Here is a 27,056-nt window from a genome sequence, read left to right as displayed (position 1 = left end):
TATTATATTCTTTGGTACCTTATTATATTCTTTGGTACCTTATGTACCTTTGGTACCTTAAGTTTAACTTGTGATTTGGTTTATATGTTTTAGTTCGTTTCCAGCCCGTTGTTGCTAGCATTTACATTGCCCCCATTTCAGTGATTTTATGTAAAATGTTTGCTGTGGAGAGGTACAGGTGTCACCTAACAGGTTAATTTATGTTTGTCTGTGGAACTAATCTGGTCACCAATCAGGGCACTGTTACAATGGTCACGAACTGCTATTTGAGCCCTGCACCAGCATTAGCCATCCAAGCATATCCCTGGGGAAGTGGGAGGAGCCCCACAAAACGCGTAGGATGAAGCAACCAAGGCATGCTTGATAGAAAGGTCGTTGATACGGCCGACACAACAGAATCAGGGCCAGCAACTCATAGAACTGAATGGAGGGAAGCGTCCGGCTCACAGGATAAGCGAACACTGAGCGAAGGACTTTATTCTTTCCATGCAAAATGTAACCATTCAAATGATGTGTGCAATCTTGAATTTTATGTTTGTTATCTGATTACATTTTTTATTATGCCATTGGAAGCGTTTTTACGCTCATATATATGGACAAAAGTCCATTTGGGGCATTCTGACTTTTGTCCAGGCTTTTTAAAACACAGTCTTCTAGGGTAAAAATAGAGCAAAAAAGCAGGTTTTTAGGTTCCCATGCTTTTGCCTGCTTTTAGTCTTCCCATGGAGTGGGACTGCAGCATATAAACAAACAGAATATAAATAAAATCCTAGCTCAACTGAGCTCTAACTAGACAGTTCACAGGACCCTCTCTTACAGTTGGGCGGCTTGTCCGCTTGCCAACTAAACAAAACATATCAAGGTTATGCAGTGAGAAAAAGGCAATAAACTCTACCTTGCAATTTTAGACACTCTCTGATTCTCGTGACATCAGCCCAGCCTCCATGCTCTTAGGGCAGAGACAGTTTTTTTTTTTTTTTTTCAGACGGCAGCAGTCTTAGCAATATCCTACATATGTGTTATTTTTAAATAAAACCGTTATGTAGTATTAGATAATACTTTAGTTTTAAATTAAACTCTTAATGTAATTTTTTATGTGTTTTAATATACTGAGCATCTTTTGATTTCTTTAGCAGACTTTAGCCCACCTCCTCATCAGTGCAAGATCTTTGTAACACATTCCTGTTTGTGATCATTTGTTTCCAATATTTCCAGCCATTTGAGCTGTAACTGTAACAATAGATTGTTACTTTATTACAGTGGTTTTCAACCGGGGTTCCGCAAGCACCCCTCAGGGGTTCCGTGGCCACCAGGGGGGGGAGAGCTGGGACAACTCTCCCGTGCTGTCCCAGGCCCGTCATCACCCCCACACAGCAGTGAGCCGGCTTCAGCAACAGCATATATATATATATATATATATATATATATGCACATATACCTAACCCATGCACACATCTGCATAAACTCCCGTACACTGCACATATAGTATTTATACCCATACAGCAATATATATACCTGTTGCATATACACAGACACACTCATACACATAGTTACATAGTAGATGAGGTTGAAAAAAGACAGCGTCCATCAAGTTCAACCTATGCTAAATTTAGACAACAGATATTTTATCCTATATTTATACTTACTTATTGATCCAGAGGAAGGCAAAAAACTCCAGAGTCATATCATCCAATGATATCTCATAAGGGGAAAAAACAGACACACGTATACAAACATACACTAGATACAGGGGTCACCAAACCAGTCCTCAAGAGCCGCACACAGGCCAGCTTTTATGGATATTCCTGTTTCAGCACAGGTGGCTCAATCAGTGCCTCAGTGCTTGAGCGCTGAAACAGGGATATCCATAAAAGTTGGCCTGTGTGCGGCTGTTGAGGACTGGTTTGGAGACCCCTGCACTAGAAGATGCCTAGAAAAGAAGCAGTTACACTCTTCACTTGGAGAAGCTCAGCAGGCTGAGGCAAGGGAAAAATGTCAGTCGCCTCCCTCCCTCTTGTTGCAGAAGACTGCTCAGAAGCAGCAGTCACAGAAGGGGTGATGTATCAAGGCAATTTTGGAGGAAAATTTAAGAAAAGTGCGTGACTTTCACCTTGCATCTCTTTCCGTCAATGTATCAAGATCTTTGCTTCAAGTTTTACGCCATGTGCATCAGTGATTTGGGAAGTGTCAATAGGAGCAATTAGGGAGGAGTTGTATCAAAGTCTATCTCCGTTTGCCATTTGTTCATCTTGTATTTGCGTAAAAAAATCTGCCAGGTCCAAGGTGAGAAACTAAGACAAGAAAAGTAAACCCAGTTGTGGGCATTCTTGCTCCCTGGATGGGTATATTATGACTCGTAAAATACACAGTTTAATGGTATAATCAATTAAAATGAAGGGTATTAAAATAAAACAACGACGTGGAGTTTATCCCTCTGAAAACACTATGATAGGTGTTGGGATAATTCTTGTATGAAAATGGTGTTCTGGGCTCTAGTATAAGTCCAGACTCCCTGGGTTATGATGCCCATCAAAAGATACAATCTAATATCCCTATGAGGAAAGGGGATAATAGAGACAATTAAAGCAAACTGCTTGGAAGTGCACATATGTGTCTAGATCCAGTATGAGTCCTCAAAAATATATAATTGGGTTGATAAATATAGATAGAGTGATAAGACACAATATCATGGGGATTAACCTTCTCCTGGTTTATGATAAAGCCAGTAGCCGTGGCTAGCAGACAGTAGAATATTTAATGGAAATAAGTAAATGAAGGTTATAGTTCTCCTATGTAATGGTCTTAAAAGTGTATATACAGGCATACCCCGGTTTAAGGACACTCACTTTAAGTACACTCGCGAGTAAGTACATATCTCTAAATAGGCAAACGACAGATCACGCATGCGCCTGTCAGCATGTCCTGAACAGCAATACCGGCTCCCTGCCTGTACCGAAGCTGTGCGCAAGCGGGGAGACTATAGAGCCTGTTACACATGTGTTATTTACATCAGTTATGCACGTATATGATGATTGCAGTACAGTATATGCATCGATAAGTGGGAAAAAGGTAGTGCTTCACTTTAAGTACATTTTCACTTTACATACATGCTCCGGTCCCATTGCGTATGTTAATGCGGGGTATGCCTGTACTAGTATCAATAAATGACATAAACTGCACACTTGGGCACCCAGACTCACATGCACGTGGTGGGTTTCTTACTGAAGCCGCACACGGTGTCACTTACACACCGGCGGTTCCCTGTAGAGCGGGAGACTCGGCGGTCATAGCCTACTGGGCACCATAACCCAGGGAGTCTGGACTTACACTAGAGCCCGGAACTCCATTTTCATACAGTAATTACCCCAACACCTATCATTGTGTTTTCAGAGGGATAAACTCTACGTCGTTGTTTTAATTTAATAGCCTTTATTTTAATTGATTTATACTGTACCATTAAACTGTGTATTTTAAGAGTCATAATATACCCACCCTGGGAGCTAGAATGCCCACAACTGTGTTTACTTTTCTTGTCTTAGTTTATCCTCTACCCATTTACCCAGAGGTCCACCTCTCCCTTTGCATATTTATTAGCTGAGCGGGGGCGCCCCTCTTTTGATATAGGTCCAAGGTGACGGAAACTTATCTTACTAAAAAAATTTGTAAAATATAAGGAATGCTTCAGTCAAAACAAACTTCTTTGAGCACTTTCTTTACTTTGATACTGTACATCTCTCCCAGAGACCTTTGTGGCTACTTCAATGAAGCTATAATGGAAGGCAAAGCTTTCCATGACTGAGGGGCCCAAGATACAGCAAGAGTAAACTTTAGCTGCATCATATTATCAAGGAACATAGTTTTCCTGGCAACGTTGTGATTTTTGCACTCTGACCCACCCCCTATGCTTTGTCAATAAATAACAAATGTATAAGTAATAGTTGACTTTCTACCTTGCTCCTGCTACTGAATCAACCTGAGATCACAAAGAGGTGCAATGTAAGAAAGATTTCTCAAAACCAAGCATGGTAACCATATAAGGCAGTGCATAACTACACAAAGAAGGTAGTAGTAGGTGTGTGCAGCAAAACTGGTAGTAAACTAGCTAATTCATATTTGGTAAAACTATGCAGAGCAATTATCAAAGTCTTCCTGCTCCAGAACTGATGCTCTTTTCCACCACTTCTTTACTCAGTGGTTATGATAAAGGATAATGGGTCCCTTGAAGTTACATTAGTGCCTAAACTATGTTCTCTTGTAGTTAATTGATTTTTTTATTTTAAAGGCAGGCTACTCCATAATTAATAAAACTGTAAACTGAATATTTTCATCTAAGGGTAAAACTATGTGTATTTTAATAATTTTTTTTTTTTTTTTACTAGAGCCAAAGCAAACTTTGCATTTGTCTATTGTTTTAGGTAACTATCTTGCTTTAATAGATTTCTAAATACACCCTGAGGAAGTAACCATGGTAGATAAAAAGAAAATGTACAGTACCCAGTGACCTTGGGAATTAATTATTAAATAAACATAGAAAAGTACAAACTTATTCTCTAATAGTCTTCCCCATGAATCACACTCTTAAATGTGCAATCTCACCAGGGCCAGTGACATTTTCCCCAGGGACCAGGACTAGACTCCACCTTGTTGAGCGGGGAGGTGAGTGGGGAAGAATTGGTGCTAACAAGCTGTTCAGCTCTCTGTTTCTCCCCCCTATTACTCACTCCCCTCCCACTCTCCTACTGTACATGTCTCTCTTAGGCCGCGTCTGGGTGATTGCATGCGCTGGAGGGCCCGTGGCGTCATGCTCGGATGTAGCTGGGGCGATTCCTGGCCTGCAGGGTTGCGCATATGGGGTGTGCTGGGGGGCATGCTCGTGACGTCACGTGAACGGTTCGCCTTCATTAGCTGAACCGCGCACGTGACCGGGGCACCTCGCGACAAAGACACGTGTCTACCAATGTGCGTGCGCGCAGTATGAATGCTACAATTGAGTTGAATTGTTTTGATCGTGCAGCTTGGGCGCTCTCACCCTGGATGCGGCCTTGCTCTCCCACCTTCCCTCTCTTACTCTCTCATCCTTCCTTCCCTCTCTCTCACTCTCATTCACTCTCCACTACCGCTTTCTCTCTCATTCCCCTCCTCACTCTGCTCTCTCTTCCTGCCCACTCTCACCCCTCCCTCTCTCTCCACTCTTTCTCACCCCCTCTCCCTACCTGTGTGGTGCATGGTTCATCCGGGCCAAACCTGACAGGGCCTAATGAATGAGCGTGGTGGTAATTGACAGAGGGAGAGGAGAGAGGGGGGTGAGTGAGGAAAAGAGGGAGTAAGAGTGAGAAGCAGGGGAGAGAAATACATGCGAGGCGGAAGGGGGAGACGGAAAGGAGAGAAATACATGGGGAAGGGGGGGGGAAGAGATGGGGAATCGTGAGGTGTTAAATGGGGGGGAGGGGGCGGTGGGGCAATACCGCTGACACGTGGGGGGGGCCCTGCTTTAAATATTTGTCCCGGGCCCCACGATTTCTGTTGGCGGTCCTGCCGCCAACAGCGGGGGACAGGAGGTACTGGCGTCCCAGGCCCTGTGAGTCAGGGGGGCACGGCACCCATGCCCCTCGATAAATTCCGTCGGCCGGAAATGCAAAGTGAGGCCCGCCTCTTCCTGCATGGAGCACGTAGTGAGTACTGCTCTATGCCTTTCTTGCTTCCCCCTTGCCCCCACTGCTCCGATTTCCCCCCCCTGCTCCGATTCCCCCACCCCTTTCCGATTCCCCCCCACCCCTTTCCGATTCCCCCCCCCCTCATTCCGATTTCTCCCCCCCCCCCCCCTTCGTTCCGATTTCCACCCCTGGCTCCGATTCCCTCCCCCTGCTCCGATTCACTCCCTTACTCCGATTCACCCCCCCCCCCCCCGTTCTGATTTCCCCTGTATCTATGTGAGAGTGTGTGAGAGTGTTGTGAGAGAGTGTGTAAGAGAATGTGTGTGTGTAAGAGAGAGAGAGTGTGTGTGTGTGTGTGTGTGTGTGTGTGTGTGTGTGTGTGTGTGTGTGTGTGTGTATGTGTGTGAGAGTCTGAGAGAGTGAGAGAGTGTGAGAGGGGCAGAGTGTGAGAGGGGCAGAGTGTGAGAGGGGCAGAGTGTGAGAGGGCAGAGTGTGAGAGGGGCAGAGTGTGTGAGAGAGTCTGAGAGTGGGAGAGAGTCTGAGAGTCTGAGAGTGGGAGAGAGTCTGAGAGTGGGAGAGAGTCTGAGAGTCCTGAGAGTGGGAGAGAGTCTGAGAGTGGGGAAGAGAGAGAGTCTGAGAGGGGGAGAGAGAGAGTCGGAGAGGGAGAGAGAGGGAGAGAGAGGGTGAGAGAGGGAGAGTCTGAGAGAGGTAGAGTCTGAGAGAGGGAGAGTCTCAGAGGGGGAGAGTCAGAGGGGGAGAGTCAGAGGGGGAGAGTGAGAGAGGGAGAGAGAGGGGGAGAGGAGAGAGAGGGGGAGAGAGAGAGAGAGGGAGAGAGTCTGAGAGAGGGAGAGAGTCTGAGAGAGGGAGAGAGTCTGAGAGTGAGAGAGGGAGAGTCTGAGAGAGGGAGAGTCTGAGAGAGGGAGAGTCTGAGAGAGGGAGAGTCTGAGAGAGGGAGAGTCTGAGAGAGGGAGAGTCTGAGAGAGGGGAGAGTCTGAGAGCGGGAGAGTCTGAGAGAGGGAGAGTGAGAGAGGGAGAGTCTGAGAGGGGGAGAGGGAGGGTCTGAGAGGGGGGAGAGAGGGAGGGTCTGAGAGGGGGAGAGAGGGAGAGTCTGAGAGGGGGAGAGTCTGAGAGAGAGGGAGAGTCTGAGAGAGAGGGAGAGTCTGAGAGAGAGGGAGAGTCTGAGAGAGAGGGAGAGTCTGAGAGAGAGGGAGAGTCTGAGTGAGGGAGACACCAACTGCGCACTGCAACTGTTAGGTATATATATACAACTTTTTTTTCACTTTGGGCACCTTGAAAAAATCCTGATCGTTTTAGGGAGCCTTGAACCGAAAAAGTTTGGGAACCATTGATCTATAGTAATGAATTTTGGCAAAACGAACATTTTGCACATCTCAACACCTCAAGATGTTCTGTATCTATCAACTATCATGCATTTCCACTTGTTTTGCCATATTAATTCAGTCATTAATGTAGGCCATCTGGCCAAGTAAAAATCCTGCATGAGAGCAGACAGAGCATCGGAATCTTGCCATCCTAAGACACCAACCTCCTCCGTCCCCTCATCCTCCTTTCACCCCACCTGCTTACTTCTCTCTCTCCCCACTCTCACCATTATTTTTCTTGAATTCCTTATGATGTCTCCAATTCTTTCCTCCTCTCTCTCCTCCTGCATTCTAAGGCCAGGTCCATAGGGCCTTCGCCCGTGCGGAGGCGCGCGCGGCCGTGACTTCACCCACTTAATGCTGGTGCATTTTTTGGCCATGGTACTGGTGCCGTCCGTGAGCGTGTCTAGGGGCATGTCACTGACGTCACGGAGCTGGTTCGCCCTCATTGGGCGAACCGCTCACGTGACCTGTCTGTCGCGCTGTGAAATCAGTTTAACTGATTTCTCACGCAACGCGCGCCCCCTCCTGCTTCCATGCGGATGCACGCCGCATGGGCACGAACACTACCTTAAGGCAGTCTGTTCGCTCAGCGTGCGGACGCCTCCGTACGGTCTGCAGTACCATGGCCCCAGCCTTACTTTCTCCTCGTGTTCCAACTGACTTCCTTTCTTTCTTTGTTCGTCTGCTTTCTGGGTAAACTTTATAGCTATCTGACTCCTTATCTGCCACAAGCCTATGTTTATTATGATGTCACATGCCATTTACATAGCCTACCAGGTACAACACCCAGTGGCAGACTTGCTTAGAGAAATTGCAATTAAAAATAGAATGTATCCAATTTCCAAACATAGACAAAACCCTGAAATTACCCGGCACTATTTTAACTACCTGGAAATTACCCAGACCCGGCACCAGGGGGCTGGACCCGGTTGTCACGGAGTCCAGAACTTTTAACACCTTTACCACCGAGATCACTATCACCAGACAGGACACAATAGTTGAATAAATTAAAATTTTTAATTATTTTAATAAATTAAAATTTATTCTGGCAAGCCAGGAAACACAAATCACACAATCACAATGCAACACTCACCATCTGGGGCCTTAGGGGAAATAATTTAGCCTCAACTAGGTGCAGGGGCCTGCTTCGATAGGCTTGCCCTGAACAGCTTCTTGTCCTGCTTCCCAGTGCTATTCAACCAAGAGCACTTTCGAATAGCCCGCCAGTCGTGATGTCACCGTCTCTGTCCAAACTCCAAACTTCATCTGATACTCTGATCGGCCTTGCTCCTTACATAGGCCCCGGTTGCCTATCTTTTCCATGGAGCAGAAATCGCGAACCAATCAGAGCGCAGATTGTGACGGTGCAGCCAATCGGAGGACGAGGGCTCTCCCGGCTGCACCAATCAGAGGAGGGGGCCGGCTTAAGGACTGTAGACCGCCCCTCGGGGAGGGAGCCGCTGCCGAGTGGGAAATTCGAACTGACCAATGGGAATCGTGTCTACAGGGCTGAGACCCAGCAGCGGTTCCCCTGGCCAGTCCTATACCCCCTGCGGGGTAGGCGCCTCAGTGTCTTGGGAGAACAAAGGCTCTGCCTCGCCGAGAACCTGTTCCCTGACCTGAATAACAGCCCTTCCCCACTTACCATTGTCCAGGTACTCAAACCGCTTCCAAGCTCTGTCACGAACTGGCATTTCTCCGTATGCAGCCCATATGTATGCTAACAACACACAGGACATTGCTAACTTGCTAACTGTGCGGGGAAAACACTACCACAGGGAATAAAATACTTTTACTGTATACAATCCCAGTTCCCCAAGACACACAGTTTCCCCCTTCCTGATATCACTCAGTGATAAAACTCTCTTCTGGAAGAGGTTACACAAAACATATAATACCCAGGCCAAAATGAGCCTTACAGAGATTACACACGGTATTGGAGCAGCCAGTCAGGCTTCACCTTTATTATGTGAGGCTGGCTACCCCTACCGTGACACCAGTCCCGGGTAATTTCCTTTCTGCTCTGCTCCCTCAGTCTTCCTCTTGGAGAACATCAGGAGCAGAGCAGCAGAACACTTACAGAAACACTTACCTGCAGCTGGCGTCGGAGGGTGAGGAGGACCGCTGCGGAGGGTGAGAAGGACCATGGCGACATCGTGGGAGCAGCGGCAGACATTCTGGTGTCAGTGGCAGTAGAGGACATCATTGTTGAGCCGGTGGGAGCAGCGGAACACATCCTATCACAGCTGATGCCGATGGGAGCCGGCGAACATATGGCCGGAGCAGGAGAGTTACTATTGGACAGCCAGCTCCTTCCCAGCTGTCCACTAGTAACACTCTTGCTCCAGGTTACGTCGCCGTGGTCCTCCTCACCATCCGCAGCGGTCCTCCTCACCCTCCGCTGCCGGCTGGAGGTAAGCCAAAGCTACGTGGCCGGGTACCCGGCCCGCAAATTTCCCCTGATACCCCGTACCCGGCAATCCTCAGAACCCGGTATAACACTAGTTATGATATCTTAAGAGGTGTCCAAATGCAAAGTGAACAACATTCCTAAATATGTAGTAGATCTGCTTCTGCAACAAAGCGCTAGAAAATAACTGTTAGAAAGTCAAGAGCACAGTATATAGTGCAGCATTTCAGAATCACTAGTGGGGCCAGAGAAAGGTAATTAATCGTTCTCATGCTCACAAATGACAGAGCTAATTTGATGGTTTCAAATCATTATTTTTCCTTAGGCTACCTGTAAAGAATAATATAGCCAGTGAATGCTTTTATTTGTACACTAACACATTACTCACACATAGGCCTTGATCTCAGATTTCTTCATATAGGCTTGTTCAACGTAAAGGAGCAGTTCCTCATACTTGTGGTGTTTTTGTTTTTTTTAGCTCCCATTTCTATTACAGGGTGGAAACTTGTGTGGGGGAGGGGGGTGAATAAATCCCCACTATTTTCAGCTTTGGGAACCGCTCTGGTTCTGGTTAGTTACCGTGTTTAAATCTCCCTCAGGGGAAACAAAATAGCTGCCAAATCTTGGGTCAATAGGAAGCTGCAACATCATATTGTTGTGGCTTCCTATTGGATGGCCATTTAAATCCCCTTTAAAAACGGGGAAGCAATACTGGTAACGTCACCAGTAAGTATCTTGGGTACCGGAGAGTTCCCGGAGCTGAAAACCGTGCCGTTCATCCGGAAGACCACCCTGGTTCCAATCCTGTATAAATATATTTTTTAAAAAGGTGGGTATAGTTAGAGTGGATTGCATTTACAATTAGGCATGAATTAAAATATATCAAATGATGAAGATCATTGGTGATTATTATGATTATTATATACTTTCGAAAGTTTGGAAGTGCAAATTTGTAAATCTCTGATTTTTAACCCTTCTCTCACTACCTATATTACAAATAGTTGAATTTCGCATAATACAATAGTCTTTTCCGTTCTAGTTTTTACAAATATTATCATGTACAGGCATACCCCGCATTAACGTACGCAAGCTGACCGGAGCATGTATGTAAAGCGAAAATGTACTTAAAGTGAAGCACTACCTTTTTCCACTTATCGATGCATGTACTGTACTGCAATCGTCCTATACGTGCATAACTGATGTAAATAACGCCTTTGTAACAGGCTCTATAGTCTCCCCGCTTGCGCACAGCTTGGGTACAGGTAGGGAGCCGGTATTGCTGTTCAGGACGTGCTGACAGGCGCATGTGTGAGCTGCCGTTTGCCTATTGGGCGATATGTACTTACTCGCGAGTGTACTTAAAGCGGGGTATGCTTGTATTCAAATGTGTTAAAACATACAAAGTTTACTCTGCCTTTCCTTCCTCTGTTTGATATATTTGAATGTACTGGAATTCATTATTAATTATTTGCAATCTTCTAATACTTCATAGATTAAATTGTAGTGCACAAAACATTTGAAACCTCACACTGCTAGAGCTGCTGCTCAGGAAAGCAGTGGTTGTGGTTCTAGTCCTGTTTGGTTTGACACGAGCACACCATTCCAGTCACTAGTCACTTTAGGCTTGTCATCGCAATATTGTTCTTATGGAAATTCTTTTAAGAAGTGTGGGATGTGACTCATTGAAATATACATTGTATACCATTAGCATATCTCCCAGGGTACCTCAGGTGTGCAACTTTTTGAGCACAAGTGTCTCTCCTTAAGTTTTTTGGAGGGAAGTTTGAAGGGATATATGTATACAACTGGAGTCACTACTAAATTGAAGTCGTCTTCCTCCCCGGATTTTTTATTGCCCAATCCGCAGGCGGATTCTGGTGTGCAGATCGGATTTTGTCAAAATCAGCGGTGGTTAACCACGGATCAGATTTAGACAAGTCCGTCCATCTCTAGTTGTATAGTGGACGGGTAGAACCATACGGTATGTGATGCCATGGCAGTATAACTTCAATAGACGGGGAGGAAAGTGTTGAAGAAGAAACCAATAATATTTCAAAAGCTCTGTACACTATAATTTAATCTATGAAGAAACTTTAGTGTTGGTCCGCTTAAAGGTAAGAGAACCTACAACAAATGTAAGATCAGAACATTTGTCTTGGGCATTTTGAAAAACAAATATACAAAAGTACTGGACTGATAAGGAAGGACAGGTCTGCTACAAAGAGATATGCTTGACTGTCATGTGTAGAGATGGTAATTATTTTACTTGGACTAAAGACTGAGAAGGTTGCTGTCAGCACATTGGGTTACCTGAATGGAAAAGTAAATGGTAAATGTTGAATCAGATCCAGAGATCTCCAGTGTTTCACCAAGAGTTGCAACCAACTGCTATGGACAGTGTAACTGTCACGATGACATCAACTTTTATCAACACATTCATATTTCTGGGTACTTGATTGAACAGAACAAGTTGCAAAATAAATTGTGATTTATTTCCTTAATAGACAAACACACGACATCTGCAGAATACACTTAAAACAACACGCACTGGGATAAGTAAATGGAAGAAATTGTCCTTGGAACGAAAGAAATTGTCCTTTGCTTGCCAGTGCAAGAAATGCAGCCTTGGTTTTAAAAGTCCTGTGGTTATGTGGTTGTTAACCCCTTTCACTCATGGACTGGTTGCTGCTCTACTGGAACAAAGTCTTGCATCTTTACATCATGGATTAAAATTCAGGAATCACACTGGGAAATATCTGGGAAGCCACAGTTATAGACTGGCCAAAGCTATCTTTAACATGTGGATCCAATCCCCTCATGGGAACAAAAAAAACCACGAATAGCCAAGTGACCCACAGTTCATAAGACCGGTCAAAAGGGCTGTCCGGTGGGCAGGGCGCATGGGGCAGGTTGACGCCCATGCCACTTACATACCTGGGCTACACCCATTTCTTGGGGCCACTGTGTCTGGTCTCTGACTTAGAGGTGTCACTAGCCTGACATCTGCTGTGCATCAGTATGCCAGTATTGTATACATTATGGGCCTCTGGGTATTGTCATAATTGACACTCTTTTAGACAGGGGGACTCTAAATCTGTGGGAGGCTTTTGAGGCTCCATCATAAAAATAATTACAACCCTTTCAGGCTTGGTCATAAAAATACCGAAGCTCATTCACCCATATCACAGCTGGATGTCCAAGTAATTCCTGCTTAGACTTACAAAAAAATACCTCCTGCCTTACATTTAAGATCTTCTATCATGTGTTTGTTAGAGGGTATGGCAAGCAATGCATCTTGTCTTTTACCCTTGCAGACAGGGAATGGCCTGCACATGGGGAATAAAAATGGCGGGGACAGGGCAACAACAGTAATGCATGGCAAATCAGGTATTAACCCTTTCCTCCCCGTCACAGCAACAATAGTCTTGTTATAGAAGGTGGGCTCATAGGTTACAAAATAAAAGAACGAGGACAGCTAGGGAGACCCTACCTGCCTGAGATAAAGCTGTATGGCCTCTGTAGAGTTCAATGTAAGAAATGTAGTGATGAAATGCACAACACAATAATGACATCATATCAATCACTTATTTCTTACATCTGCCACTGTCTTCCTTATACAGTGTAGTCATGTGGTCATATTAATTTGTTTTGTATCTATATTTCATACAACCTATCTATATTAAAATGTAAACTAAGATTATATAATGTACTAAAGAGACTTTTTTTTTTTGAGAAATTGGTTTGCTTGGTTTTAATATCCAAGCATTGTTGTCGATTTAGAAGCATTGTGTGATTATTTTAAGACCTGGATTATGCTACTTTTTGACACATAACAATACTTTTAATTCATAATCACCATCTCTTAATACGAAGGGTCTCTTCGTCACATTCCCTACGATTAACATATTGTGGGAATCATTTTTGTTTTCTTTTTGTAATTTTATTTGAGAGATTTTTCAGTAATCACTTGTGAGCTAACTTACATATGCAATAATATTAATGTTCATATACATGTTTTACATTTTTGTTTTTTTCTATATAATGTCCACTATGCAACATTTCTACCGTTTGTTTGCTTTATTTCTGTATTTTTTTTTTTTGCAAACCATAGTCTAAATGTTGTTTTCAAGGAGAGATTAACTATTTAGTTATGTATCATGCTTTATCTCTCTTATGAATGTATTCTTTAGAAGACTCATTTATTTGCATCTATTTATCTGCCTTGTACTTTCTTGGAAACCAGGGTTTTGCATTATTGCCTTTGTTATCTTGCATTATTGCATAATTTCCCATTTATGGCAAATCTTTGAGATGTTCTACCAATTGTACTGATGTGAGGCAAAACTGGCCTTACTTTGAAAGGGAATAGCCATTCTAGGCCACGGGATGCATTAACCTCCCTTGGGGCTCTTAACATAACCTTTCGGTGACGTCATGTTAACGCTAACGTTGTATCCACTAAAGTCAATAACGTAACGTGAACATATCGCCTGTTCACTAAGGTCCATTAAGGGTAACACTTGGACTTAAGTTGCCAAAAAACTTAGTGTTCCCTTCCATCCCGACCCATAAATAGGGCTTTTGCAGTGCCTGGATGGGTATAACGCCATGGCTAGGCATGTTGCAAATAACAACCCGTTATTTCCCTCCCTTCTCCTCTACAGCAAAAGCTGTTTCAGTGTCTGAATAGGAGAAAAGCCAAGACTTGCATGACGTTTTGATATTGGAAGATATTGTAATGTTATCCTACAATAAAGTGATGTTATCCCTATTCTAAAAAGATATAGTACAGTCGTTATTTTTGCATTGAGCTTTGTGGATAGGACGTTAGCTTAGGGAACATAACTTCTGTTCCTTTTTTTACGTAAGGTCACATTGTGTTCCTCATTTAACTAAGCCTAGTACGTCCTCCTTTCTGCCGCCCCCCACATTTGGCTGCATCCAAGCACAGGACTTTGTTTGCATTTAAACAATGGGACATTCAATTACGTTTTCAAAACAATGCAAAGGTTTTGTACAGCAGTACCAAGAAAATGAGTAGATAAAAGTTTAAAGAAAAAGAAGGAAGAAGAGTTGAGCATACAAGTGAAAATTGTGTGATGTCATACCCACTAAAATACATTGGTATGACAAAATCTATGTATTGCATGGAAATCTGCTAAAAGAGCAAGAAGGTGGAGTTTAACCTTGATCTTTCACAAAAGCAAATATCTATTATATTTACCCCTACTACTTCCCCATTCTTCTAATCCACTCACTTGAGTTTTATCCTGCAGAATGCAGCTGAATAATATTGTATGTGCTCCAGGTGTTGTTGGCCATACATTTTAACTTTGATCTGACTCTTGAGAGTGGCAGTATAGTTTGAGACAAATTGTTAACAGCACTATTCAGTATGCTGTAAAGCCACTAATGGTGATGCTTTAATTTACTGACATTAAGAAGCAGTATTAAAGTATATTGAATAGGAAGCTAAGAGTAGCATTGAAAGTAGTTGAGGGAGGGACAAGAGGTCAAGGTTTAACAGTTAGAAATAGGTGATCTTTATTCTAAATGTACAGATTAGGTCCCTAGATTTTAAAGATCTTTGACATTTGTGCTCTAAAACACAGAGGCTATTCGAGAATTGAAAGCTTCCCTTAGTTTACTATTTATATCTTCCTGGTTAAATCTGTTGGCAAAAAATGTTTTATTTTAAACCAGTTCTTCACTAGACAAAAGAAATAACAGAATACAAAGTAATGTTTCCTTGTATTTCAAAATTGAAATCATAGAAAAGAAACAAAAACACTATAACATCTAATCGGAGATGTACTTTACATAGATTAATAAAAGTGTAGTTTAAAGGATGCATCAGTGCAGGTTTAAATCTAGTTAATGAATCAAAGATTAACTAGAAGGAATGTTTCACGTGTTGAAAGAAAAATGCATTTCCAGAAAAAGTTTAGTGTTCACTGTGCAAAGTCAAGATTTATGGCACTAATTTAGAATCTTGTCAATTACAGATTACTCTTTATACAGTATATGGCTTCAAAATCAAAGGTCATTCAATAATAGACTATTCCCTTATTTACTGTGGTGTGTATTTTTTTTTTTTTTTTTTTTTAAATCCTATTCAGGAAAATATTTTCAGGAATCATAACATTTTTAAATAAAAGAATACTTATGAGTTGACATTTTTGTAATTTTCTACATGTTTAGAACACATTTCTCACCTGCTACTTTTAAGATACAACTCCTACAAACCAACCTATCATAAAACTGAATACCCATTCTCTGTAAGGCAGTGGTTTTCAACCTTATAATGTTTCTTACCAACATAGAATACAGAACCCTCCAAACCACCAAGTATCCACATGGGTGTATTTTCATCTATATCTTAGCCTACATTTCATCATCATCATCATCTTCAGCCCTTGCGATCCACTGCTGGAGGAAGACCTCCCAAATGGTCTTCCAGGTACTGCAGTTGCAAGAATCTCTACTCCATGTTGCTCAAACAGATTTTCTGATTTCATATTCCCAACCTAATTTTTTGTCGTCGTCTTGGTCTGTTAAATCTCACTTGGACTCAAGTCAAGTACAATCTTTGTCGAACAATGGTCATTTCTTCTTGTCATATGTCCGGCCCACTGTCGTTTTAATTCCTTCACCCTTGTGATAATATGTGATAATATCACAGACTTTTGTTTGGTTTTGTTTGGTTTTGAACCTATTCATTCTTTTTCCTGTATCTTCGGGTAATACCCAGCATACATCTCGCCATACTTTTTTGTGTCGTTTGAAGCTTCTGAATTATCTCCACCCAAGTTTCATACCCATATGTGAGCACAGGCATAATACACTGATCAAAAACTTTATTCTTTAGGCACAGTGGAAGATTCTCTTGAAATATTGTCTGGTTTCTTCCAGGTGCGCTCCATCCCATCTTCATTCTACTATTGATATCATTCAAACGTTTCCCATCCATTATTTGCCAGCCATGGTAGACATAGTCTTCAACGTCTTCTAGTTCTATTCCATTTATTTAAATCTTTGCAGACAACAAATTTGTTGAGCATCACTTTGCTCTTGTTAAGATTCATGTCCAGGTCCACATTCTTATTTGCTTTGGCGAGTTCTCCAATTTGTTGCTAGTGGTCTTCTGGACTTGTGGTAAAAATAACAATGTCATCTTCAAATTGCAGGTGACTCAAATATTCACCGTTGATTTGTATTCCTTTTTCTTCCCAATCTAATGTCTTGAACACTTCAAGTGTTACAGTGAAAAGCTTTGGTGACATGGTATCTCCCTGCCACATTCCCTTACTGATCCTTATCTTGCATATGTCTTCATGTAATCTATTGGTTGATGGGCATTCTTGTAAATGGTCTTTAAAATATCAATGTATGCCTCTTCAACATTTTGTCTTCTGGCATCTCGAACAGCTTAGCTGTAGACAGAATATTTTTGTAATCTATGAATCCTAAGAGGAGTGGTAGATCGTATTCATTACTTCGGGAAATCACTACTTGTACGACTTGAATGTGGTTTATTGTGTATCCACTGCGAAATCCTGCTTGTTCTCTAGGCTGGGCAAAGTCCAGGGTATGTTGTAGCCGATTAGGGAGTTTCTTCACATAAATCTAGTAAGTGATTGGAAGTACAGTAGAGTGATCGGTCTATAGTTCTTGAAGACTTCTTTGTTTCCTTACTGATGGATGAAGATAACTTATGGTATTACTGCATTGCTCTAGAATTTTCCTGTTCTTCTAGCAGCATGAAAAGAGTTTTGCAAGGATTGTTTTCTACTTCCAGCTTCTTTCAAGATTTCATCTTCCCTGGGAGTCTTCCAATCCTTCATGGATTTTATTGTTTTTGCTACTTCTTATTGAATTTACACATGGTAACGTCATTGGTGGTTTCTTCTCGCTTGTCCTCTGTTGTATTATTCCCTGTGTTATCTGTGTTAGCATACAATTTCATGTAGAATTCCTCAACTCTCTTTATAAGTACATGGTCTTTTATTATTAATCCATTGTCTTGTTTGAGTGTAATGCTTTGCTTCTTCCCAACCATGTCGCTGCTTTGTCTTCTTTAATTAAGCTTTTGTTATCTTCAATAGTTGTCTTCACCATATCAGTTACATTTTCTTATATCTTTAGTTATACGTTTGCAGATTGTCTTGCACAGCTCTGCATATTCAATTCTTATTTATGCATTTTAGGATTGATTGATTTCTTGTTGTCTCCTCATTAATTGTATTTTCTTATCCTTTTTTTTGTTAGAGATTCCGCCAGGTTTTTCTGTGGTTTCAACTACAATCTGCATAAGTTCTTCATAATCATCTGTTAAAGTGTCCCTGTGAATTTTATGCAAGCTGAAGACATTTTTTACTTCTAGTTGAAATTCTCTGGTTATTCGTAATGTTCTTGATGTTATTGATGTTGATTGTTTTTGTCTTCTTTTCAATCAATCTTCTTTACAGCTTCGCATTCAGATGTAATTGCAGCAAACCAATCGGTGATCACTCCTTGTGTCAAAACGGTTAAGTATTGTGCAGTCTTCAATTGCATCTCACTTTTATATTTGGATTTTTCTTGAAGAATTCATTCATGATTTAGAATTCTGGAAATTCTACCAATCTAACTCCTCGTTCATTCCTGTTATCATAACTATACTTACCAACCGATGCTTCGTCTTTCTGATATCCACCAATCATTCCATTGGAATCTCCTGTAAAGGTCTTGAGGTGACATTTTTTTGTTGTTAAATTGGTTAATTTCCTGGTAGAAGCCTTCCACTTCATTATCTGTGTGACTTGATGTTGGAGCATACACTTGGATTATTTGAAGCCTGTATCTCTCTGTCAACTGAATGACAATTCTGTCTGCTCTTTCAGATGACCTTTCATATTCCACTGTGTTGTTTCTCAACTCTTGTTAACGATGAAGCCTACTCCACTGATTCTTCCATTATCTGTACCTCTGTAATAGAATACAGCAGGGGTCCACTTTTCAGCTCAACGAGGCCTTCATCTTTTCTTCTAACATCACTTGGATTCTGCTGTTTCTTCTTTTTTGATGTTGTGAGCAGCAGTTTTTTATGTTCACACATATATATTAACAGACTAACTCTATTAGTTTATGTATCTTTATCTTGAGTAGCCATTGATCTTATTTTACAGGACTCCCACCTTTATCATTGTATGCTTAAGATGTTATTTATTTGACCACTTTTATATGCGGCATCTGCCTATTCTCAGTCCTCTGCCTATACCTGTTTCACCCTTACCTTGTGTGTGTGCACTACCACTCCCTTGTTGCTTAGCAACACTCTCACCACTTTCCTGTTCACTGTGAACTCCTCCTTCTTCTTTGGTATTTAAATGTATGGTTCCCAGCAGGCATGTCGCCCCTGAAGAAGCTCCTCCTGGTGAATGAAACATCAGGCATATGTATGAATTTTGGACCCAATAAACCACTTTTATGTGATAATCCCTTGTGCTGTGCCGGTATATTGGATCTCTAGGGATCCTCACAGACTCTATATATATATATATATATATATATATATATATATATATATATATATATATAATTAATCATGGAAATATTTATGTATGCTCATTTGTATGTCTTAAGACAGGTCTGCAACCCCGCCTTTCACCATTATCACCCAGCACACAGCACTTCCACTGCAGCAAGGGATTCTGGGAAATGACATGCAAATGAGCACACAGTGCCACCTTTTGCTTCAAAACCATTCAACGTGGTTCCCCTATAGGCTTAAGCTTCGTTTTTGCATAGCCAGTATAACCAATCCCACACTGAAGAGACCCATTAAGGTCGAAACAGTCTGTCTGTGGTGGGTTTACTGGCTATGCATCTTAACCCTGGCTGTGCTCAAATCTGTGACCATGCAGCAAGCTTAAGCCTATAGGGGAACCATGTTGAATGGTTTTGAAGCAAAAGGTGGCACTGTGTGCTCATTTGCATGTAATTTCCCAGAATCCCTTGCTGCAGTGGACATGCTGTGTGATAATGGTGAAAGGCGGGGTTACCGACCTGTCTAAGGCCTGGGACATAGTGCCCAAAACAGTGCGGAGGCACGCTGAGGCTCAGGGAAAGCGGTGCTTTCCCTAGCCTTACACAGCGCGCTGTCAGGGGGCGGGCCGGGGGCGGGCCAGTGACGTCACGGAGCTGGTTCGCCCTCATTGGGCGAACCGCTCACGTGACCGGCCCTGCGCTCCGGCAAGCAGGAAAATCTCAAACCTCCGTCAGACACACGCTTTCCCAAGCGTGCGGACGCGTGCGCGAGCCCCTGCTAAAGTCGCTCTCATTGCGGCTGCAGGGGCTCAGAGCCGAGCAGCAGTACGGTTCAGCGCATAAGCGCTGACCATGTCCGAGGCCTAAGACATGCAAATGAGCATACAATAATATTTCCATTTGCTATATGCTTTGCTGTGGAGGGTTTTTGTCACTTTTTTTACCCACCATAACTTAACCAAGTACACACACACACACAAACACACACATACACACCAGATGGACGTCCAGTAATGAGAGACAGCACACTGCAAGTTGGAATCCAGACAAAAAATTGTATTGTAACAAATAGGGCACTGCAACCAACGTTTCAATCACCACGGAGGGATCTTCATCAGGGTTATGACGTCCATCTTGTAACTATCTCTACTTTACATATATGGGATAAGCATCTGTGCTCTGCCTGAGTATTTGTGTGCCAAGTGTATGTATATATATAGATATATATATATATATGTATATATATATATATATATATATATATATATATATATATATATATATATATATATATACAAATACAACTGTATGCTCATCTGCATGTCTTAGGCAGGTCTGCAACCCCGCCTGCCTAAGACATGCAGATGAGCATACAGTTGTATTTGCATATTTGCTTTCCTGTGGAGGGTTTTTGTCACTTTTTTTACTCACCATAACTTAACTCAGTATTATGGTATATATATATATATATATATATATATATATATACTGGGAGTAATGAACCTGGGGTAGGGGTATAAAGGGGTAATGGGCCTGAGGGGCAATTATAAGGGGGAAGTGGACCTGAGGGAGGGTATAAGGGGTTAATGGGGTAGTGAGCTTGGGGGAGGAGTATAAGGGGTTAATAGGCCTGGGCATGGGAGTATATGGCGGTAATGGGATTATATGTGACCCTCGGATGAGCCTGCTAGAGGCCCGCAAACGGGGTTGCCAGGCTGGAGGAAAAATAGTGGGCAAGCGGGAGTGCCCAAAAGACCAACAAAGAGAGCAGGGGATGGATGGGGCAACCAGCGAAAGGCAGGGCCCTACAGGCCCACGGATGGACCTGGTGGAAGCCCACAGGAGGGCCCGGGCCTAAAGGGGTGGTGGCTGCCAGAGGAGCAGATGTGCAGGCCATACACTGTAGGGTTACCTGCAGGGTGGCCACCTGACTGCCAGGGCCTGGGACATATGTCCCAGCTGTCCCCCCTCGTGTCCCCTTGTCGGCGGACGGTTGATATCTACTCAGCATCCTTTCCTCATAGATAGATTAGTTTTACCTAACACCCTGGAAGAGGTAGATCAAACAAAATACTGTCTGGCCTGGCCATAGCAGCAGGAGCATCTTGCAGACCAGGGGCCCCCATAACATCAGTCTCCAGAGCTATGAAGCCATGGATTTCCAATATAGATGAGGCTCTTGAGAAGGGCGTAAATAGGTTGTTCATCATTAATGCCCTATCAGAAATTAAGTAAGCAACTTTCTTTATCTGCCAGATCCATGATCTTGTCGGTGGCAGCCATGCATGCTCTGTGGCTCGATGGTGGCAACCAGATTCAGCGTTCGAAAACAATTTGGGAATTCTGTTTGATGGTCAAATGTGGTTTGTAAGAAGGTTGGATTCCATAATAGAGAGCGCCTCCGGGGAGGAAGACTATTTTTCTACCCTAAGGAAGATGAAGAAAAGTTACTGTGCCTTCTTTGCAGAACGACAGATCAACTATAAGAGCTACGAGAGCTTATAGACCTGGAAGAAGATATTCAAGGTCAGCATCTTGGAAAGGAGGCCATAACAACAGTTTCCGAGGTCCAAGAGGTCGAGTCCCTTGTGCAGAAGTTGGGACAGATTCGCATGAGATGAGGAGAGTCCAATCGTTTTAAGTCATCTGTCAAATCTGCTGTTTCAGAGATACATGGACTCAGTCAGTTTCAGATTTCTGGGTACTCAGTATAGTTCATAGGGGCTATTTTCTGTAATTAAAAAAATTACCTGGAAGTAGTTTTGTGATATCGAAAATCTCAAGAAAATCAACAAGTTTCTTGAAGTAAGAAAGTTCAGAATGGAATCATTGAGTTTGCTCATGGCAGCCGTAAATAAAGGAGATTTGTTAGACTCCATAGACATCAAGGACGTATATTTTCACAACCTGATAGCTATCAAAGATATCTATGATTCTCATTAGTAGGTCACAGCACTTGCGTTCGTTCTCGCAACATCGCCGAGAACTGCACAAAAGTCTTCGTGACTTTGGTTGCAGAACTAAGGAAGCAAGGCATTCAGATATTCCATTATCTTGATGATATCTTCATAAAAGCTCAAGACAGATATCTTCTCCTTTTACTCCTTGCTAGAGTACTGGCGTTTTTAGAACTTCACCGATGGATAGTACACCAAAGCAAAGGTCACCTTGTTTATTCTCAAAATCTACAGTTCTTGGGTGTTATGGGGAAGATGGCGAACACACACCAGCTAAATCTCCTCTTCGGCCGGCAGATCTGTCCGCTGTGTCCCCGCCGGGGGAAGAGAGGGGGCTGGCTCCGGCATGGAGCGCTTGCGCAGTAGGAGACGGCTCTGGCTGGGCGCGGCTGCGCATAGGCACCAGCAGCAGGACACGGAGACCACCCACACACAGAGACACACTGACTGACACACTGGCAAATAGCTAAAACACGCGTTCGAAGTCAAACATCTTTGCGTTTTGGCACTGAACTTGTGTTTTGATTTTTAATTAAAAACATCTCCATCACAAATACAGTTTCTGTGACAAAAGACAAAGAAGTTTCACTTAAAATGCGTGTGCTCGGCATGCCCACACTTTTTTTTTATACCCTCTTGTTTGTTATGGCTATGCCCAGGAAAAGAGAATTTTTTTTACTATTTTACTGTAATTTAATTTTCCTGGGTAGTGCGCACCAATCTTCAAGTCTCAATAGAACTACAAGACTACCTGTGGAGCATAGGTGTCGCTATTTAATGGACCTCCTACAGGTGAATTTTCTGTCCTAGTCCAGCTGGAAGGTGGGAATTAATGCGTTGGTAAGCAGAGCCATGGAGAACTACCCAGGCAAAGAAAAGTACAGTAAGATAAGAAAAGAGAAAATTGTTTACGAAGGCTGCGTTTATAGTGGGTGCGGCGCGAACAACAGACCTCTTCTCTATGAGGCCGCCCATAGAGTGCGCGACCGATTTAAGAGCGACCGTGCGGCAGATTTTTTTAAAAAACAAATAATTTTGTCTTTTCGCACGACGTCCAGGACCCCTGCGCGGTTCAGCCATGGAGGGTGAACCGCTCGTGGCATCACGGCAACGCCTCCCCGTCGCGCAAACCCTATGAGCACAAATCGCTTGAGCAAAATGCGCTCCTTCACACCCACTATAAACGCAGCCTAATTGTAAGACTACATGGTGTTGGCAGCATTGGTCTTGGGCTAAGGCCCCGCTGCACCCGCCGGCGCGCCCGCCGTGCGTCCTGGCGGCGCGTGCACGGCACTTCACCGCGATCTGCGGTCTGTAGGGAGCCGTTTTTAGGCGTGGCCAAAACGGGTCGGGTGGGCGGGGTTATGATGCACATTACAAAATGCTGCTGATGAACCGCGAGTGCTTTGTATAGTACAAGATATCACCAATTCTAAAACCATACATGAACGGATGACCTTAAACCTCCCAGCCTCAACCTCTGTGAGGCAGCTGATTGCAGATGTGTCCAGCAAAGTGGGCTGTGTAAATGGGTTATCACTCATCAACAAAAGTGTAAACGTGGCACAAGTCATTATGCAATGTAAAAGCCTCAACAGACCAACCTTTATGCAGCTTAATTTAAGCATAAATGCAACCCAGGAGCATCCTGTTATCAACAGAGAGCAGGAGGACTTCTGTAGGCTGCTGGATTTTTGCCATTTTGAAAGCCTCCCTATAATAAGGCCCCAATCCAATAGATTGTGTTTCAATGTGTAGCGAGTAAACCCTTTACCCAAACTGCTGAGAACCTTGATGAAGGATCCACCCCCCTGCCGGCAATTCCCCTCTTCATTGGCTCCCTGGCGCACCATCTGACGCGTCGCCGCTCGGGATCACAATCCTATTGTAGCCCCTGCTGGCTGACGCGTCACAGTGTGTAGCGAGCCGGGGAGCAATGCACCACTGGGGACAGCTAGGGAGGCGGTACGGGGCTGGTGAGAGGCGCGCGTGCCGCCAGCTGCAGCGGGGACCTAGCCTAAGTCCTTTATATTACTATTTGAAAAATGTTGGCATTAAACATTTCAAATGGAGTAATCATTTCTTGATTACAAAGTTGTTTTAGAGGTTGACTGCAAATGTAAATTGTACAATAATATACTGTTAGATGTTTAATGTTATCACGTTATGTCTTTATTAGGAAATAGCACGTCATCTGCGTCCCAAGACCCTTCGTGCTCATTTTGGCAAAAGCAAAATAAAAAATGCTGTTCACTGTACTGATCTACCGGAAGATGCAGTGCTGGAGGTAAGATTTTGAAAATATAATCATTCATTGAATTACATTTTTGCATCAGCTGTTCTAGTTTTAAATAATGTAATGAATGGCATTTTCACTGAATGAATGGTTCAATAGATATTATTAAACTAATAACTACCCCAGTTCATGCGCAGACTTATGTTGGTTCTTCCTTCCGAATGCACAATGCCTAATGTACTATCATAAAGATGCTGAGCACAGGGCACTATCTCTATTTAGATTAAAGTAAAGGGCAAGCCCTAGCCAACATTCACAGCACAGAACAAAACATAACTTAAATTCAGATTAGTTTCTCTCCAACCTTTTGGGGATCAATCTGAACAGATATACACTTCTGTTTGCAAGAAAGAAGAAATTCTCTTCTGATGTACAAAACAAAGACATATCAAAAGGCATATGTTGGTATAAAAAATATCTTGTAGCAGAACAAGCAGCAATAAAGATGGCAGCATGATCAGTTTGTAAAAAAGCATGTGTGTGCTTGTGTTCACTTTCTTATGACAGCTAAACAGATATACATAGACATGCATATACTGACTATGTATACATCTGTGTATGTCTCCCAACTGATTGTTTGATCTGTAATCATTTGAGAGTTCACCAGCTCCCCTTATTAGTAGCCATATATCTTAGTATTTGTTCTGTTAAATTGATGATTAGCTAGTTATTAATAAACTATAAAACTCCTACCGAAAGAAGGCTGTTTTTGGCTCTATAGCACCAGAATTAATGGAGCCCCCAATTTTAGAACAGACACTTTGATATACTGTAGAATTCCACTAAAGGCAGCAAACTTGAATAGAAGTAGGAAAACAAACAGGAGGTTGGAGATTTAAGAGAATACTGGGCTAAGAGTCAACATGAAAGGCAGATTGCAAGAGGGAATGGGACACAGTTAAACTGAGCTGTATTATAATAAAGTCAAAACAAAATAAAAAAAGGCTTAATAGGGGCAAAAAGTAAAGGGAAATCATAATTCATAATGAGTTAATCACATTAGCAGGAGCAGACAAAACTGCGTGAAAGATAACTACAGTATACTGCCCCGCTCAACACTGCACTAAAGTGATGAGGTGAAATCAATTTCACCAGCTATGAAAAGTGTGTACTAAATTAACCCGTAACATCAAACAAATTGCACCCTGAATTAGCGCAGTGTTTAACCGGATTGCCAGGCATATCCCTGCATACTTTCCCTTTAAAAAAAAAAAATATCCAATCTAGTTCTTAAATATGCATTCATGGGTAGTTAAAAAAAATAAAATAAAAACCTTACTGTGAAATAGTATTAATCCAGAAGAATCCATATTTATAGTCCTATATAAATCTAATATGCTAATATATATTTTTCTTGATCCATATCTTTTGTAATGAGATGCCCCAATATCTTCCCATATTAAAGATTGGATTTTATAGAGCATTATATTATACAGGGGCAAACCTATGCCTTGTCCTAACCGTTTTTGTGCTTGAGATTCTTGTAGGCTTTATTTTCTATTGCTCATGTTTGTTTTAATTTTATTTAAACAGTTTTAGCTATGGTTGATTTTTAGAAAGGGTTGTGTCTGCTTTTAGCATGGATGTAAACCTTGAGATTCACTAGGGTTCGTTGGGCATGAATAGCACTTAATGTGGGATCTGGTGCATTAAGGTTGAATGGCAGTTCGCACCAAAACAGGTATATTAACTTCCAACAGTCCTCAGTGCATCGCCCCCAATTAATTGACTAGCATTTTGGATCACCGAAAAACAAGTGACAATGCAGTATCAAGGCTTCCATTATTTAGTTGGTTTATTCCCAATGCTCAATGACTTTGGTGCACTCATCTCCCTGTGTCTAATAGAAATATACTTATTTCATATATTAAAATAGTGTACCCAAGTTACAGCTTCATGCATTCAACTTTTACTTACTGCAGTTCTTTTCCAGTACGATCTATAATAGAATTACTTGCAAGGGGCTGCTCATTGCTAAGGCCCCACTGCACACGCCTGCACACCCGCCTTGCGTCCTGGCGGCGCATGCACAGTGCTTCACCGCAGGCAGCTTTTTAGCCGCGGCCAAAACGGGCTGGGTGGCGCAGCCATGACAGGGGGCGGGGCCACAATGCTGACTCAGCCATGACAGGGGGCGGGGCCACAATGCTGACTCAGCCAAATTTCGGATCAGATTAGCTAGCGTTATCAAGGCTGCCCCAGTACATCCTGTCCACGGTGAAACCTCAGACCCTATTAGATACTTTGGTTATATTTCCCGATTCTGAAGCCTGCAGAGAGCAGCTATCAGAGGTGCGGTGGGCGTGGCCTAAACAGGGAGGGTTAGGGAGATGGAGTTGAATGATTCTCTCGCTTTTGCAGTAGCTGCTAATAATATAGCGTCTCATGATGAGGGCACACTCGTCTCACACAACCTACCCCCTCCCCCACTGCAAACCTTTCCAGCAGCAAAGTAGCTAGTTCCTAAGCAAATGAATGATCTGTGGGATTTCTTGCTCTGATTAGCTCCCTGGCGCACCATGTGATGAGTCGCCGCACGGGAACACAATCCTGTTGTAGCCCCTTCTGGCTGATGCATCACAGTATGCAGTGAGCCAGGAAGAGAGGCGGCACCGGGGACTCCTAGGGAGAAGGTAAGGCTGGTGGGAGGCAAGCGCGCGCCGCCTACAGAGGGGACTTACAAGCAGTGCATATGGAGATATCAGTGGTATATGGGCTTAGAAGTTTAGTCTATTAAAATTGTAGTTTTCAGATTTTAGGACAGGAATCAAAAAGCTTACATTAGGTCTTCATAGCCTTATATTATGCCATTTTGTGAGAGGCATT

At 42.9% G+C, this 27,056-nt stretch overlaps 1 protein-coding gene across 2 annotated transcripts in view; it reads left to right on the top strand.

Moving 5' to 3' along the window:
* The window catches only part of NME7 (NME/NM23 family member 7), a 225,237-nt gene that overhangs the window by 197,868 nt on the left and 313 nt on the right, over window positions 1–27,056 (top strand). For both annotated transcript variants that reach the window (XM_075589425.1, XM_075589424.1), the window contains one exon: window positions 24,114–24,221. In XM_075589425.1, coding sequence (XP_075445540.1) covers window positions 24,114–24,221 — 108 coding nt within the window. The remainder of the gene's footprint in view (window positions 1–24,113; window positions 24,222–27,056) is intronic.

Source organism: Ascaphus truei, chromosome 3, assembly GCF_040206685.1.
Source record: "Ascaphus truei isolate aAscTru1 chromosome 3, aAscTru1.hap1, whole genome shotgun sequence".
NCBI lineage: Eukaryota > Metazoa > Chordata > Amphibia > Anura > Ascaphidae > Ascaphus > Ascaphus truei.
Note: the sequence above shows the minus strand (reverse complement) of the source record. Positions and strands in the feature narration are given on the sequence as shown.